Source organism: Eubalaena glacialis, chromosome 7 (assembly GCF_028564815.1).
Source record: "Eubalaena glacialis isolate mEubGla1 chromosome 7, mEubGla1.1.hap2.+ XY, whole genome shotgun sequence".
Taxonomy (NCBI): Eukaryota; Metazoa; Chordata; class Mammalia; order Artiodactyla; family Balaenidae; genus Eubalaena; species Eubalaena glacialis.
The window spans coordinates 43,705,285-43,722,343 of record NC_083722.1 but is presented as its reverse complement, the minus strand read 5'-3'; the positions used below and the strand labels follow the sequence as shown (position 1 = coordinate 43,722,343).

The following is a 17,059-nucleotide window of genomic DNA, read 5'->3' as shown; positions in this document are numbered from 1 at the left end:
AATGTGTACTATTAAAAGAAAGATCTGAAAGGGTCCTCTATAAAATTGGTGACCAAATTTCCAGTCTGCCGCTTGAGAACTGGCTTTCCCCCCCCCCCCAGAACTTGTATGCTCCATGCATCACTGTGCTGTGTCAGATGCGTGCCTATAAAATTGCAAAAATGAAGTCTTTTCTGGTAGCAAAGGGGTTAAGTTCTTTTTGCTTTACCAGTTTCAAATTACAATGAGAAGCCTCTTCTTTCCCAGCAGGGTTGTGCTTACATTACTCTTTAGATCTCCCTTGAAGAGGGCTGGTATATTTGTGTCTGCTGGAGGTGGAATTAACAGTAAGAAGGAGAAAGAGAGTGAAGGGACTTTCAGCAAGGTTTGCAAGTAAATTCAGGAAAACACATTGACTTGAATAGTACAACCTTGAGTCTTGTTTTACACTAAGACGACACAAAAGATGTTAAAGTTATCACCAAGCTGCCGGACAAATATATATTCCAACACCAAGGTGCAGATCAGCATAGATCTGTGATTCAGAAATCAGGATTTGTCTTGGAAAGAGCTCAAGGGTTGAGAAGAACTCAAGAGCAAGTGAAGATCACTTTGGGAACTACAGTTTATTAGAAGATCAACTTCCGTTCATTCAAATACCAAAGGCCTGATTATCATATATTGATATAGGAATGCATAGGTCATCTGATCAAATAATATTAGCCGTCTTCTGCTCCATCCATGCAGCAAAAACTCTTAACAACTGTGGATAACTGGAAATCTGAGTTTCAGCTTTCTTAGAAATAACTACTCTTGACATATTCCAATATATTGAAAATAGGGCAGGAAAATCAATGAGGATGTGTGTTCAGAAATGTCACTGTCATGAAGAATAGGTAAATTTGTTTTTCAGCTACTGGGGAAATATACCTCCTAAGAACTTAGATTTTTTTTTTTTTTTTTTTTTTTTTTTGGTAAGAGGACAAGAACGACTAAAAAATATCAACTTTTGCTTTTGGACAAAAATGCATCTGACTGTATTTTTACTTAGGGGTATTGTGGGTTTCCTCTGGAGCTGCTGGGTTCTAGTGGGTTCTGCGAAAGGAAGTTTGGGAGACAATCATGTTCACTCCAGTTTTATTTATAGAAGACTACGGAACCACGAAAGACGGGAAATACAGAGGGAAATTCTTTCTATCTTGGGTTTGCCTCACAGACCCAGACCATTTTCACCTGGAAAACAAGCTTCCTCTGCACCTCTCTTTATGCTGGACCTGTACAACGCCATGGCCAGTGAGGAGAACCCCGAGGAGCCGGAGTACTCTGTGAGGGCATCCCTGGTAGCAGAGACCAGGGGAGCCAGGAAGGGCTCCCCAGCTTCTCCCAATGGGTACCCTCGCCGCATCCAGTTGTCTCGAACGACTCCCTTGACCACCCAGAGTCCTCCTCTAGCCAGCCTACATGATGCCAACTTTCTGAATGATGCTGACATGGTCATGAGCTTTGTCAATTTAGGTATGTTGTTCGTTTATTTGTTAATCTATGTTATTGCAAAGTGGACGTTTTCCTAATGGTAAAGTAGCTGCCTTGTAGGTGGTCATGTTTATATAAAGTCATTTTCTATAACTCTCCTCTCCAGCTTCTGTTTCCTTTCTTTCATTGACATAAAATAAGATTTTGCCTTAGGCAACAAAGTCATATGTGTGTATATATATATATATATATATTTAATATAAAAATCTAAAATTAAACACATGGTTTGGGTAAATTTGGGTCTTTTCACATCTTGTTAAAATTTCAACTTTGCTTAAATGTATGAATAAACAGGCAATAGTTTAAAAAAAGGAGAATTTATGAGGATAGCTAAGCTATGGGCGAAATAATAATCATAGTAATAATAATGATGATGATGATGTAAGTATTTACAGATGGAAAAGTAAAAGCGAGATTCTGGACCATTTTTTGCTTAGTAATTTAAAAGACATATAAGTGTAATTTATATGCCACTTAAGAACTCTCATTTTAGTGAGGAAACTACTGTGAAAATATTGATGTGAAATTAATTAAGTTCAAATAATATTGTAAAAGATTACTATCAAAGACTTTCAGGGATAGATTCTGAAATCCTGTGAAAAATATTTTGGAAAAGAAGTTTCAATCTAACATTTTTTTTAACTGTAATGATTAAAATATATTATACTTCTTTGATTTTTTTCAGAGGCAAGAGAAATGTAAGACATTCTATGATGCTTTACCTATACAAAACTTTCCTTGTCATTTAAGATAAAAAAATTTCAATTGAAAAATTCTTTAATTAGCAGTATGGTTAGAGAATAATTTTAAAAATTATGTTTTAGTGCTGATACTGACAATACCTAAAAAATTGATATTGACAATATCAAATGATAAGTTAGTGCCCAGTATTTCATCTTGCAATAATATTAAAGAGTCACCACTTTAAAATGATTTTACAGGGGCTGTAATTTTCTTTAAATTTTTTGGTAGTGACTGAAGGTGAGAATTTACTGTCTTTAAACATTCAAAAAAAACCACATAGAGTGTATTTATTTTTGAAGACAAAACTTAATCAATAAATTTAATCAATTTTAATGTTAGAACTTTTAAAACTTTATTTTAAAAGTGCAATCTGCTTGGACTTAAAATTGACATGTTTTATTACACACTTAATTTAAAACTTCCTCAAATAATATCTCAAAAAATATTCTTTGAAAAGTCAGATAGCAACAAATCTTAATAACACATGATGCTTTTATAATATGTGTTGCTTAATATGCCCTGCTCATTTGCTCTGAGCAATCCTAGCAGGAAAGATAAGGTGCCTAATAAATCATATGTTTCACGTTACAGGAGACAAAGCTCTCATTATAAGTTTTAGTAAGTCGTCATTGGTTGCCTTAATCGGGTGTCCTGGGGGCCTTTTCTTCTACGTGTAATTAACAGGTTCCTTTGGAACTTTTAAGCCATTAAAATATATCTTAATTCTAAATTAGTTTGATTGCTTTTTCTTCATGAGTGGCATGCAAATGTGACTCATGGTATGTTTGAATTTGTAACAATTTCTCAAGCTTATTCAATAATTTAAGTTAGTTTTAATATTTTCATAGAAAAAATGCAATTTAGCATGATTTACATATTCATAAAATAAATCACTGAAAAAATCAGTTCAGGTCATCTAAAATCTGACAGGAAAGAATGCGTTATGTTATGTACTTTATAAAACAATAGCTCAGTCATGAATCTTTTCTAATAACATATTAAAATTGAATACTTTGATCATTCACAAGACAGTGTATTTGTTTTTTCAGAAAGGAATGAAGTATGATTTTGAACCCGTGCACCATTGTTCTTTATAAATCTACATAGAATAAGAAAGCCAAAACCAATAATAAACAGTTTTATTCAAGGACTTTTAGGAACATTTTTATCATTAAAGAATACTTATATTTTTAAATCAGTAGACTTTTGCTTATTTGTTTGGATTATAATAACAAAGCAGTTTATTAACTATACCATGAAATATAGTTATTCATTTTACACTAGAGAAACAATACTGGATATAAGCTTCAGAAAATTTTTATTTATTTATTCTTATCATGCTTAACTTGCTGAGTAGTGATTCATCTTCAATAATAGACCGTATTGTTTTCTCCTTATTTAATAATTCCAAATGAAATGTCTCACATGAAATTACTGACAAATTGATTGTGATACTAAGTGAGTTTTTCCTAGTAGTCTCTGAGGAAAATTGAACCACAGTTTTATTTTATTATCTTTAGACCATGCCTTCTAATACGTCCAAAGCTTATAGTCAATCACTACTTAGTAAAAAGCTTTAACTTCTGTATTTCTTCCATAATAAAATAGGTCAAAGTATACTTAGAAAGGGTAAGAGGGTAATATCATTATTAACAGTGCTAAGAATTTCAGTGCTTCTTACTGTAAAATTCATTAACCAATATTATCTGAAACTTTTTTCACTTTCTGTAAGACTGAAGAGGATTTTATTTTATTTTTTTAGTATCTTAAAGGATATGTATATAGTGGAGATTGAGGGCAAATGATCAAATTAGCAAGAGGCAAGGGATTTGTATTGAGGAAGTCACCTGATATTTAAAAATGTGAAAAGAATCTGTTGACATTTCCCATAACAAGTTGAATTATATAAAATGGACCTAGTAGCATCCTTGTTATTAATGCCTGCCTGTGTCATTTTCAAGTCAAATAATGGATTTTCTACAATTATCTTGTCATTCAGAAAGACATTTTTTCCAACATAAGTTTTGCTCACCAAGAACAATTAAATTTAATTCAAACTCTGAATCATATTTAACAAAATATCTATTTTTTAAAATTTCAGATGAGATTAGTTTTATGTTCATAAGCAAAAAATAGAGTAGAATTTACTAGAAGAAAAAATAAAATGTGAATACATTGCCTCAAGGCCAATGTAAACAACTAAATATGAAACCAAACACAGTATTCTGACCTTTAAATTATTTTAGTGATTTGTTCGCTTTGAAGAAACAAATATTAATTATTAATTGTGTGAAGAGAAACTTTCCGCCTTATTTTATTCATTATTCTTAGGCCAACTTTTGTCAGTCTCATAGTCTATAGCTTTTACAGATTAACGTCTCTGCTTTCTCCCTAAAACTAATGAATGTCAGTGGAATTTTGCTTAGTCAATTCCACACTATTTAGTTAGTAACAAAAATATCTTTCTGGTAAATTTTTTCTTTTTCAAAAATGTTAAGTGTTAGTTTATATATCAAATACCTTTGCAAATGAAAAGAATGATTAGGTAAGTTGTTTGCAATATTTAAACATATCTCTAGTTTACATAAACAAGTAGTGTATTTCTAAGATCTTTTAGTTAGAAACCAATTTGATTACTTGGTGATCATAAAATTAAAATGACATAACATTGTAGATGTTTTAGAGGAAATCACAAAAATCAGTCAACATAGGAAATTCACTTTTGTATTATTCTTTGTCTACATGTATTTCCCTGATAAAGAACTTCGGGTTTATTAATGGGCTTTGATCAGTTGGCTTGGAGTCAAATACTCAGATACAGTTCAAGCATGTATATTCATTCTCAAGCATAAAAGTATAAAAATGTGACGCTTACATTTTTTCATGTTTTATGACAACATATTTAACATGTTAAGGTATGAAATAGAAAAAAATGCTTAAACCCTTCTCCCTTACTTCCCCAAATCATTAAACTCCCTTGGTATTGGAAGAAAAAAAATGCTTATGCCCTCAGTTGACAGCTTTGAAAGACATCTTTGATATTTATTGTTGGTTTTGGCTGACTCAAGTGCCCAGTGGAGAGGAATTTATACACAGATCTACCTAAAGATGCCTATCTATGTAGTCTCTCCAACAGGGTTATTAACACTTGTGTAACATAAACACACCTATAAACACACACACAAAATTTTTTTTTGAGGAAAGAGGGATGGGATGGAAGGAAAGATGATCTAAAACCATTACAGTACATATTCATGGATTATGCCTGGAATAAGAAACGGTAATACTGGGTAAAACAATCATTCTTTACAACTTTTCACTTTTGAAGAGAAAAGAAGTTACTGAGGGTGGAGACCTTTTTCTCTTCTTCATCAACCCTTGGCATTCATGAACGCACTGATTCTTGTTCATCTCTAAAGCTATGTTCTTGCTGATTGATGGGCATGGCTGCAGAGATAGTTATAATCATAGTTTAATTAGAAGTTTTTTGCACGTTTGAATGGTCACTCACAAATCGCTAGTTTTAGAAGTTTAATCAGAAGTCATGGCTGGAGAGAAGAAGGTATGATAACACACTGTAGAAGGGCTTGGGGCTTCTCACCCACTATCTCCAGCTCCTTCCCTTTCATTCTTCCATTTTTGCAATATCACCTCTCTCTCTCCTCCCCACCTCCTGCCCCTCCCATTTGTTGGCCTTTCTTCTGTAGTTCTAGGGCCTCTCCAGCTTCAGGCTTTCTTGGCATCCTTCTCCTGACTGCCCCCATCTTTTCTGGGGTCTGCCTTTGGTCCTTGTTTCTTCGTGGCTGAAGGCTTAGATGAGCTGAAAATCAATTCGTCACAGCTCCATCATTGAGGTACAGTCTCCTGTTTTCTCTCTGTTGAGAAGGAAAAGGTTATGATGGGCCCATTGCAGCCTCCACCCATCAGGAGAAAAGCTCCCCAGGGCATCAGAACCTCTCTGGCTGTTGCATCCCCTTTAACTGTTTCTCTACCATCCCTTTCATCTTCGCCTCCTCACCTCTCCCTGAGGATCCCATGGACTGAATTTAATTGTTTTTGCCATTCCTATTTTATAACAGTATTAAAATTTAAAAGGGGAAATTCAAGGGCAAGTTAAAAAAAAAGGGAAAAACGCACCACTGAACAAAAATAACACTCATCAAAAATGCGATCAGTTTTTGGTTTATAAAACCCATTGGCTAATAGAATTTTTATGGAATACTCATGGCACGTCTGTAAAGAAATGAGGATTTCCTTTTTTAAGTTGAAGAGAGATGTTGAGAGCGCATAAAGAGATCAAGAGTAACGGTTGGAGACAGAGAACAATGAGGATGAGATGGAGAGAGAAAAAGTATTTTTTAAAGCCCTGGAAAGTAGGAAAACTAATGGAATGAGTGTTAGGAGCCGTCTCTGGGCCTCGCAGGTGGAGGCTGTGGGGAAACCCTCTGTCTACCTCATCGTGACACTGCTGCTAGTACCACATCCCCAGCCACATCGGCTCCAGGGGGAAATCCTTTCATCCTTCCAGACTGAAACACCGAAGCGGGGCAAAGAGAGGGGGCGCTCTCAGTGTGTGTGTACAAGGAACACACAGACGGGCTACTCACATTTACAGTCATAAATAATGTGGTAACTCAGCTTGAAAAAACCATAGGTTAAAGGAAGAGGCTTCCCTGATGCAGAGAGGGGCTGAGATCAGAGGAGCCACTGAAAGGGTGGGAGGGAAACAATGCATCCCTTGTTCTAGGGAATATTTATGAGTGCTTCTTTGCACCTTCAGTTCATATTTTATTGCCTGGGCTGTGGGGTTTCCCCATTTGCTCATCTCTTAAAATAATACCCTTGGCTAAGATATCCTTTAAAATACACCAGTCAGCCCTGACAACTGGCTCATTTATTTGTGGGGAGAAGGAAGCTGTTGTGATATTGATGTCTAACGGGAATGTTTAAGATCCAGTCATGGAGCTTAAAATTATGACAGTGTGATAAAAATCATAGTGGGAGTATTCACCTGCCTTTTTTGGAGATGTTTACAAGAATCTACGTAACCAAGTAGTAACCCCAGGTTTGTACGAGTCTTATCTAAACGGCTGTGATAAAATGATAATCTAATAAGGTAGAAACAAAATCTATTAAAGTGTACAATGTTTAAAATGAGCAAAAAAAAGTCATTTGAAGATTTGTAAGAAGGTTCTTTAGTGGTTTTGGGAGAAAGGGAAATAACAACAAACCTTCATAACCAAAGAAAGTACATATCTACACTTGGAAGGCAGTGAATTACATACACATTACACAAAACGTAGAAACCCAGACCTTGTGTAATGTTAAATTGTTTGATCGGTATAGAAATGAAACAAAGGTTTAATTATTTTATAATTATTTTATGATTTCTAAGATGATGAAGATCCCTGCCTTTACGATGATGTGTCTTTTCATTTTACTTTTCATAAACAGTGGAGTCTTGGGGCTTGCCTTACAAAAACAACCCTGCATTTTAGAAATAAATACATCTAATTACATTATCTCTTACATATTGTGTTTATTTAACTTCTTTTTGGAAGTAAATAACAATTTTATTGTTCTTGTGGTTTAACAGCTTTCCTGAAGTTGTTTGCAATAAAGAAAATAGTTTAAAGAGGTTAGATGCAAATCTCACTTAGATTTTATGCAGGCCTATGAAACATGTCAACATCAAAAGATTTATTAACATTTACAGACCCCTTCAGCTATGCTGTCCTGATATGAGAAATTCAATATTATTTGTTGTACACAGATTTCCTGTCCTCAGTGAAACTTTGCTATTAGCCTTCCTATAGAGGGAGAGGCCGTCTATTTTCAGAATTCTGAGTCCATGGCATATTACTGCGCAAACGGCTTTAAGATTTAATTATAAATGAAACCTAATTGCAGAGTAGCATAGAAGAAGCCAGCCTGCCTGGATTAGGATCCCATAGCCTACACTTTCTTGCAGGGTGACCTTGGGCAAGTTAACATCTCACTGTGTCTCTCATTCCTTGCTTAAGAAAGGCTGATGAAAATAATACCACCTTCCTCCTTGGGTACTGAGAGGATTAAATGAGTTAATCACATAGAATTTTAAGAAGAGTATTTGGAACCTAGTGAGACCTCTCGAAATGGCCATTATTGTTACTGGAATTTCATTTGTAGCCAACATCTGTACCACATTTGCAGGAGCAGCTAAGTAATTCATGGAGCCCAATGTAAAATGGAAATGTGGGGCCACTTGTTTAAGAGTTATCAAGAATTCCAAGATGGTGGCAGCAGGGTATTAGACCCGATGCGGGACCCTCCTGAGTACATAGTTGATGACATGTTACACTAGCAGGAATCAAGCTCTATTCATCCTTTTCTTATCCCCAGTGGAAAGAGACAATATGCACAAAGTGCATCATTTGAGGAGAGTTTAATTAATGTTATAATATTTCTAATGTTGTAGGTGGGGCTTTCTGGAAAAACTGGAGATAATGCAGAACGTGGAAAAGCAGGGGAGCCTTCTTTCATGACTCCTAGGATGGGATGAGAGCAGAAACAGTTACCAGAAGGCTTAGAGGAGGACTGTAGAGGGAAGGCACCCTGACGGAAACAGTGGCCTTTGTGAGAGCGATGCCAGGCAACCAACCCCTATGGACTCAGCAGGGAGGGAGGTCAAGCAATAAATACCCAGACCTTACTTTTCTGCTGTCTTTCCCATTGGCTGATCTTCACTGAAAGCCAAGGGCCGTGGAGCCCATTGGATCAGCTCCCGAAAAGTCAGCCTCTCCGTGTAGAGAGCTGAGCAGAGAAACAGGGAGAGTGTATATTGAGGCATCAACTGAAGATATTGGGGACAAATGGATAAATGCATATTGAGTGTTTAGTCAACAAGAGTTCTAGAACCACTTCAATTTCAGTGCAAGTTACTGATAGGTATGTTAATCCTTGTCCTGGTCAATTTATTGCAAAATTTAAGAGATAATCATAATATAGTGTGAGAACTAATTATGTCACAAGTTGGTGAAGTGGCAAAAACAGGCATGGCATGCTGAAAAAAAATTCTTAATTGTATCTGGATCAGTAATTTCACATGATATATTAAAACTGTTTTAGAGCAAACTTAAATTAGAAACAAAACCCACAATACAAACAGCAGACTACCATTGCCAATCACAAAACTCAGTAGAGAAAGCACTAGAATATACGCAGATTCGTAGGGCAAATATAAAGCGCAATATGTGTTTTCAATCTCTAGGCCTGTTGATTCTCAATTCTATGTCATTCTTCCTGAAATGACCCGTGACTGTGTGTTAAAGTTTTGTGAATTCTGAGTGGAACCATATAAAATTCTCCACAGTGCATGTTGCAGGTAAAAATCATTTCAGGAGGAGGCAAATTCAGATGATTGTCTTTCTTCTTTGCTACCTTTCCTCTCCCCTAGCAGAGTTCCTGTGACTCACAGATGCGGAATTTCATGGGGGAGCAGGTGTGTCTGCTGTTTAGTTCTCATAAATAACCAACCTCTAAGCCTCGAGGCCAGAGCCATTCCCCTACCCTTTAATCCCAGAGGAGCTTTGAGTAGAACAGCTTCTTTCCAGTATAAACTCTGTTCCCCTTCAAAGCTTTGAAGGATGGAAATTTTAGCCTGCTTTTACTTCTATAATTATCAAAAGCAGAGGAAGGGTGAGTTGGACTTGGAAATGATGTAGGCTCCTCTGCAAATAACTTTGATGCAGACATTGAAGACTCATTTAGTGAGGAAGAGGTGAAGGTCATCAATTCTATAAGTCTTATGGTTAATATTTTGTAGATGTTTTCTTTGCTCAGAGTGAGGAGGGGTTATTTGGTTCTCTAACCCTCTCAGGAGGGCTTAAGTGTAAGGGTTTTCGAGTCACACTGGTTCGAATATCAGCTTTGCATTAACACCTGCTTATCTTTGAACAAACTAGTTCACTTCGTGGGACTGTTCCCTCATCTGTAAAGTGGAGATCATAATACAGAATTGTAGTTAGGACTTAATAAGGCAAGGGTATAGGTCTTCGAGCCGACATGAGCAAAGGATGCAATTAATGATCCCTATTGCTACTATAACTCCTTCTACTAGAAGAAGATCCATGCTGTTCTAATGTTTGAGTTGGTGTTCTACGCCCAGTCCACCAGACATTGTCAGATAATTTTCTATCTGAAACTGTGGAACATTATGCACATGACTTTTGCTCCACCCAAAAGAAAATGAACTTGAATTTCAGGGACTTTGTCTTCAAATTGGTCAGTTGATGGGCTCTGCTCCCTCCTTGGGGTGTCCAAGGAAATGTCAGTCCACGACCGAGCTTTTGGGTAACTGTGGGGCTTCCCTGTGATCACATGAAGGCAACACTTTCCGTGAGTTGCTGCTGAAAGGTGCTTTTCAATTACTTTTGGTCCCTTTCCTAGAACGAACCCAACATTCTACTTTAGTTCCAGATATTACCTGTACCATTTCCTTGCTTGTTATGGAGAAGGGGAAACTAATGGCAGGTCAAAGTAATAATATAGAATTAGAAAACATGTGGTGGTGAAGGCTGGGCAATCTCTAAAAGACCCTTTTGAAAGACAGGGAGAAAAAATCTTGAGTTCAAAAGCTTATTTTCAGAAGCCAACTTGTGTTTATTTTTTAGTTTTAATTTTGCAAAATGTTGATTCATGATGAAAATATTGGTGAATAAACTCCTGAACTCTAAAAGAGGAAAGCCACTCTGTTCAAATAATCATTCAATCCTGGCACTTTTAGTGTTGTCTGTTAATCAGATCATGTTTGAATTTATGATTTTCTAATTTGTAGCTGTTCTCATTACTATTTGTATTATTATCATTTTGTTTCTATTTCAAACAATTCAGCCTTAAGCATTTTGACTTTCCTAGACTATTTCTTTGGGTTTTTCTTTTTTTTTCAGATGACAGTCAGATCTTTTTATTAATTTTCCTGAATTGCTTCTTGTTATAATATTTTAAAGCAGGATGGGAATTTATGAGTTTTATCCAAAAAGTCATACAGAAGGCCATGCATGAACTGTGGACCTCTTCTGATTACAGTATCCATATTGTAAAGTCATCACATAGACTTATGATATTTCCTAATATGTTGAGTGGGAAAATATGGATTTATTGTTTTTTCATTATTTGATAACATGCTAAAGATAAGTCATTATGATGCTCTTTGCTAAAGTTTTCATTGTGGTGAGTGAAGTTCTTAAACTAAAATATGGATTCCAAAATTTATTGACATGTTCAAATCAACAATTAGGATTTTTTTGTTCCATACTGACATATCAAAAACAGTTAGCATTTTACAGTTATTTACTTGGAGGAAGAATTTATCAGAATTAAGCAAGCTGTTTATCATTGTTTTTTTGTGTGTGTATGTGATACATTTAAAGTATATGACATTGTCACGTAATTTTAAATGATAGTATAGTTGTAGCAACAATGACAACAATTAAATATAATTCCTGTGCCGGGAACTGGACTAAGTGATTTACATGCATTATTTTAGTTAATCTGTGTCTGAGTAAATGGGTAAATATTTTTCTGTTCTCATTTATTGGTGTGAAAATTGAGACTCATCAGAGGTTAAATAACTAACAAAGATCACCAACCTGGTAAATGGCAGAATCAGTACTGGGACCATGATCTGTCTGGCTATACATTTTTTTGTTCTTTGTCACTACTCTTTAGCTAGGTAACCTACTTTTGAAATATATAGACAGCAGTGCAACTTCTAACAACAATAATCATCGTTTTCACTTTTGTACATCACTTTAGCATCCAGCACTCAGGGAAGTGGATATGACCCCACAATACACATCTGTGGGCACTGGAGATCTGAGAGGTCATTCATTCAGTCATTGGGCAAATGGAACTGACTACCTACTATTGGGTCAGGCACTGTGGAAAGACTCTGCCTGTCCCACTGCCAAGATCACAGGGCAAGAGGAGCCAGGTCCAGGCCCAGAGTCCCTGATTCTTTTGCCAGGATTCTTTTGCTCAATGTCACCAACTTTCAAGAAATCACACAAAAATTCCAGCACCAAGTAAAAAGAAAGCACTAACAAACATTATCTAAAAGAATGTGCTGCTTTGTTGTTGAAACAACCAGGCAGAATTAATCTCTTGTGTGCAGAGAAAATAGTTTTCAAACCTAAATTACTTCAAAGACAATTAAAAAAAAAAGCTTCTTACCAGCAAACAGAACCTAAGGAAGCCTGTTAGTCCAAAAAGCATAAGGCAGAGGTAGAACAAATCTTCAGCAAAGCTTAGGGACTCTGAAATCTTCTGTGTAATGGGTAGAACTTTATCAATAGGAGATATATCCCCTAAAATCACTAAGTGATTTTAGGGGAAATATCTCAAAAGAAGGTTCACATTTTACACTGCATGCTTACTGCACGTTCCAGACCTAAGTGTGGCTTAAACATTCATTATTTATTTGTGCTGTACTTAGGAAATACAGGTAAAGGTCATACAGTTTTTCAACTTTAAGTTATTTGATCTGTCTAAATCTTGACCCCAGACCCTAACTTACTTCTTCATTTGTGTGCTAACAAGCTTGTGTTCAGTGTCTCCTTTGTCACTGTACACACTGCACGTGATGTGGATTCAGGATATAATGAGTCATTGAAGACACATTTTACCATGTAGGGAATAACAGAGAATTCCAAGAATTGGTATACAGACCTCTTGGATACATGTCTTTGAATCTACTCAGGATCCTGAGCATTAGACCATTATTACTTCAACTTGATTGTTGAGAAACATTGACAAATATTTTACCACTGTTTTACTCTTTACCAACAATCTGCTGTGATCATGAAATGAACTTATACAGCAAAATGTGGATCTAAGTCTCCTGGGGCGCCATGCCCCCGACTGGTGTTTACCTGTGAGTTCATATCAACAAACACCAGATCATCAAAGTGAAATAATAAAAGAAGCCCTTAAGATTTATAATGATTTCTGCTCTACTGAAATTCACTGTCTTCCACAGCTAACACTTATTTGGTGCTTAATTACCAGACAGAGTGCTAATAGCATTTCAAGTGCTAACATTTAATTCCCACAAAATTACCCTATTTTACAGATGAGGAAACTGAGACCCAGAGATGTTAAGGCATTGGTCCGAAGTACTACATCTTGTAAGAGGAGGAACTGGATTCAGAATCTAAGCTGCTCCCTGCTGTACTGTGTTGCCTTTGTAGATGCTGTTGGGAAGACTGTTGGTTGGGACATGGTTTGAATTCTATCAAGTTCTATATATTTTTCCAACATTTCCCATATTGGATTTGGAATATTTTTACTTCATTAGTAATGCTTTATGTTTTAGGGAAAAAAAATTTCTAGTGATGAATTTACCAAGAGTGTTATCCTTGGAGTTGGGCTCCTCCAGGCTTTCTTCTGAACTGGGATGCTTTGGCCTTCTGAAGGAGGCAAATCCTCATAATACTCACAAGGCAGAGGGAGGCAAGCATTTTGAACACACCGGTGATACTGACCTTTGAGCCATGCAACCAGCTGGCCAGTAATGAGGAATGGAAAGGGGATTTGTGTTGATTCCCACCTTCAAAAGACAGACGTGGGGTGAACAGGAGTAACGTTTGGCAAATTAGAAAAGAGGTAGAATTTCAAAGTTGTAAATGGTAATAGGCCTCAGAAACAATGGTTGGAGGTTGGAATAAATAATCGTGAGTTCATTTGGATGCTGGAAAGCTACCAAAGTTCTGGCCAGTGTAGAAGGACACATAACAGGGCTGCCCTGCACCTAAGGATGAGTGCCTTGTCACAGCTTTTCTGACCCAATCCTGGACTGGCCAGTGAATGTCATGAGATACCTACTAGACTAGAAGTTTGGGCTACAGGACCATCTAAACCTACAAGTGAGGAAATTCCTGCTGTTGCAGATGGGAACTCTGGCAGCTAGCCTCTGCTCCATCCTGCTAGTTGTGGCTGAAGTCTCCTCTGTATGCTATATAACACTGAACACTCCACACTGAATGCATATCTCTTGATCTGTAGCAGCTACAGCCCTAATCTCTTGCACGTGTAAAGTGAGTGCCTTTCACATAACTCACTCATTGCCCCTATATCACACCAAAGTTAAATCTATTATTTCTGCTCCTCATGTATTTTATAAATTAAAAGCTAAGACCTTGGGATAATTAATTTTTTTTCCAAGAGAAAGTATTTCTGGGATGAAGTGTCTGAGGGCAGCTGCCCTCAGTTTCAGCTGCCCTCAGCCTCAATACCAAGCCAAGAAATCAAAAAAGGACTTGTAAAAAGCAGGGATGATTGTTCATGTATCAACTCTTAGCAAAATGCCTGAGGACTAATTTCTGCCTTGAAAAGCAAGTCAAGCAGTAGCTGCAGAGTAAAGATGAGCATCTAAGATGGCACCTGTTTCTTTTTAAAAATTCTGTTTTCTTTCTCTCTCTTCCTCCCTTTACCTAACTGCTCCGACCCAATCAACCCATGGCCTGATTGTAATGTAAGGGGAAGTGTGAACGATCTCAATATCTGACTTCTAAATATTTAGACTGAGATGTACTTAGAAGGTCTGAAGATAAAATTATTGTTTATGAATGGATAAAAAATCATATTTAATTTTAATTCCACTAACTTCATTGACATATAATAACTCAAGCCCATGCTGAATCATGATTGTTTAAATTCCTTGGCCACTTTCAATCACTGACTCTTTTTAATCAGAATTCTTAGTATTTGTAAGGGGATTTCATTGAAAGCATTTCAAGTCCTTCTAGGGAGTGAATCTGAAATTTTATAGTCAAATAAATTTGAAGGATGCTGAGAAACAGTAATTAAATAGGGTTTGATATTTCCAAGAGGAGACTTCTCAGTATCTTTATTACGCTAACGGGCATGGTGAATCTCTGCAAGGAGGATGTGGGTTATAGGGTTTCCTGTGCACATTGGACTCTGGAACTCTTCTGACAGAGCACCATGGGTACCTGGGGTTACAGGGAACTCACTCTGACAAAAGCACTTCCACGTGGAAATCCTATTATATAAAAGCCATTTTGGAAATACGGCAAGCAGAGCATTATGATAAGCTAATTTGCTGACACCATGGCCACTTTATTTCCAAAATTAAAAAGAAGCAGGAAATAAAGACTCAGACGTAGAGAACGTACTTGAGGACACAGAGGGGAAGGGGAAGCTCGGACAAAGTGAGAGAGTAGCATTGACATATATACACTACCAAATGTAAAATGGATGGCTAGTGGGAAGCTGCTGCATAGTACAGGGAGATCAGCACAATGCTTTGTGACCACCTAGAGGGGTGGGATAGGGAAGGTGGGAGGGAGGCTCAAGAGGGAGGGGATATGGGGATATATGTATACATATAGCTGATTCACTTTGTTATACAACAGAAACTAACACAACATTGTAAAGCAATTATACTCCAATAAAGATATTTTTAAAAAAAGAAATTAAAAAAAAGAAAAAAATCCATGACATTAAGAAAAACTAAAGAGGAACAATTGAAATTATTTTTGATAATATATTTTCCTTAATCCAATATATCCAAATGTTACTGTTTCAATATGTACTCAATATAAAAAAGTTAATGAGATATTAAAAAAAAGAAGGAAAAAGTTTAAATTCTATTATCTAGAATGACCATTGTTTATATTTTTATGTATTTCTTTCCATACTTTTCAAACATACATTTTTCATAGAGTTGAGCAATGTTTATGCAATGTTGTACCCTTAGTTTATTCTTGATTTTTTAGTATATGACTTTTCTCATTTCTTTGCATGCTCTTTATGGGCATATCTTTAATGACAGTAATATTTCAGCTGAAAAATTCATTTGTGTAAACATTCTTTTATAGTTGGGCATGTAATTTTTCCAGTTTTTACTATTATATATTTTATTGCAATGGATCTCTCTCTATATATAAGTGTTCATAAACATTTTTAACAATTTCTGATCATTTTTCTTAGAGTCTGTTCTTAAAAAGTGAATTATTAGAAAAAAAGATATGATTGTCTTTTAAATCTTCTGAAAAATATTACTAAATTTTTTTTCAGTAAACTTCTTTCAATTACTATTTGCACCAACAGTAAATGCTAGAACTATTTTATCATACTGAAACCTAAGTGAAATCTAATATATTTACATTCTTGATAATCTTAAACATCTTTTTTTGAATTTGTATTTCTTCCAAGATCGATTCTTTTGTATATCTATTGGCCATTTATATCGTCTCTTTGGGGAGTCCTATCTTGATATTTTTGTTCATTTTTCTAGTTACCTTATCTCATTGTTGCTTATGCTTAGAAATTCCTCCTGTGCTTAGGTATTTAATAATTATTCACTTCTAATTTTTAAAATTTTTATGCTTTGATTTCTCGCTTTCCACCTCACTTGTCATTTGTGTATAACAGTCATGGGAAAACACTCCGTTATTTAAGAGTTTGGAAAATATTCCATCCACATCCCACTCTAGAAATAACTGCTCAAAGGTGCAAAGTAGCTGATTCCTGGAATAGAAATCAAGAAGAATGGGGAATTCATAGCTTTCAAGGAACCACAGTTTGAGAATTAAAATCAGCTGAACAAATAAATTTGGGCTAAATAACCTTACAGCCAAATAATCTCCTGTAATTTAATTATGAAACATGCATTTACAGATGACATAAGAACAGGGCTGGCAGAGGGGTATAAGTATCTCATTGATTATAGTACTTAAAGGTGGTATTTGAGGATTGGAGAGAAAGAGCACTAAGTAAATATGCACATTATTTTTAAATT

The 17,059-nt window shown here is 35.9% G+C and overlaps 1 protein-coding gene across 1 annotated transcript in view; it reads left to right on the top strand.

Annotated features, from left to right (window-relative positions):
- Positions 1-1,004: 1,004 nt before the first annotated feature.
- Positions 1,005-17,059, top strand: part of BMP5 (bone morphogenetic protein 5) — a 115,811-nt gene continuing 99,756 nt past the window's right edge. Inside the window, exon 1 of the mRNA XM_061195182.1 lies at positions 1,005-1,494. Within this exon, the coding sequence (XP_061051165.1) occupies positions 1,005-1,494 (490 nt within the window). The remainder of the gene's footprint in view (positions 1,495-17,059) is intronic.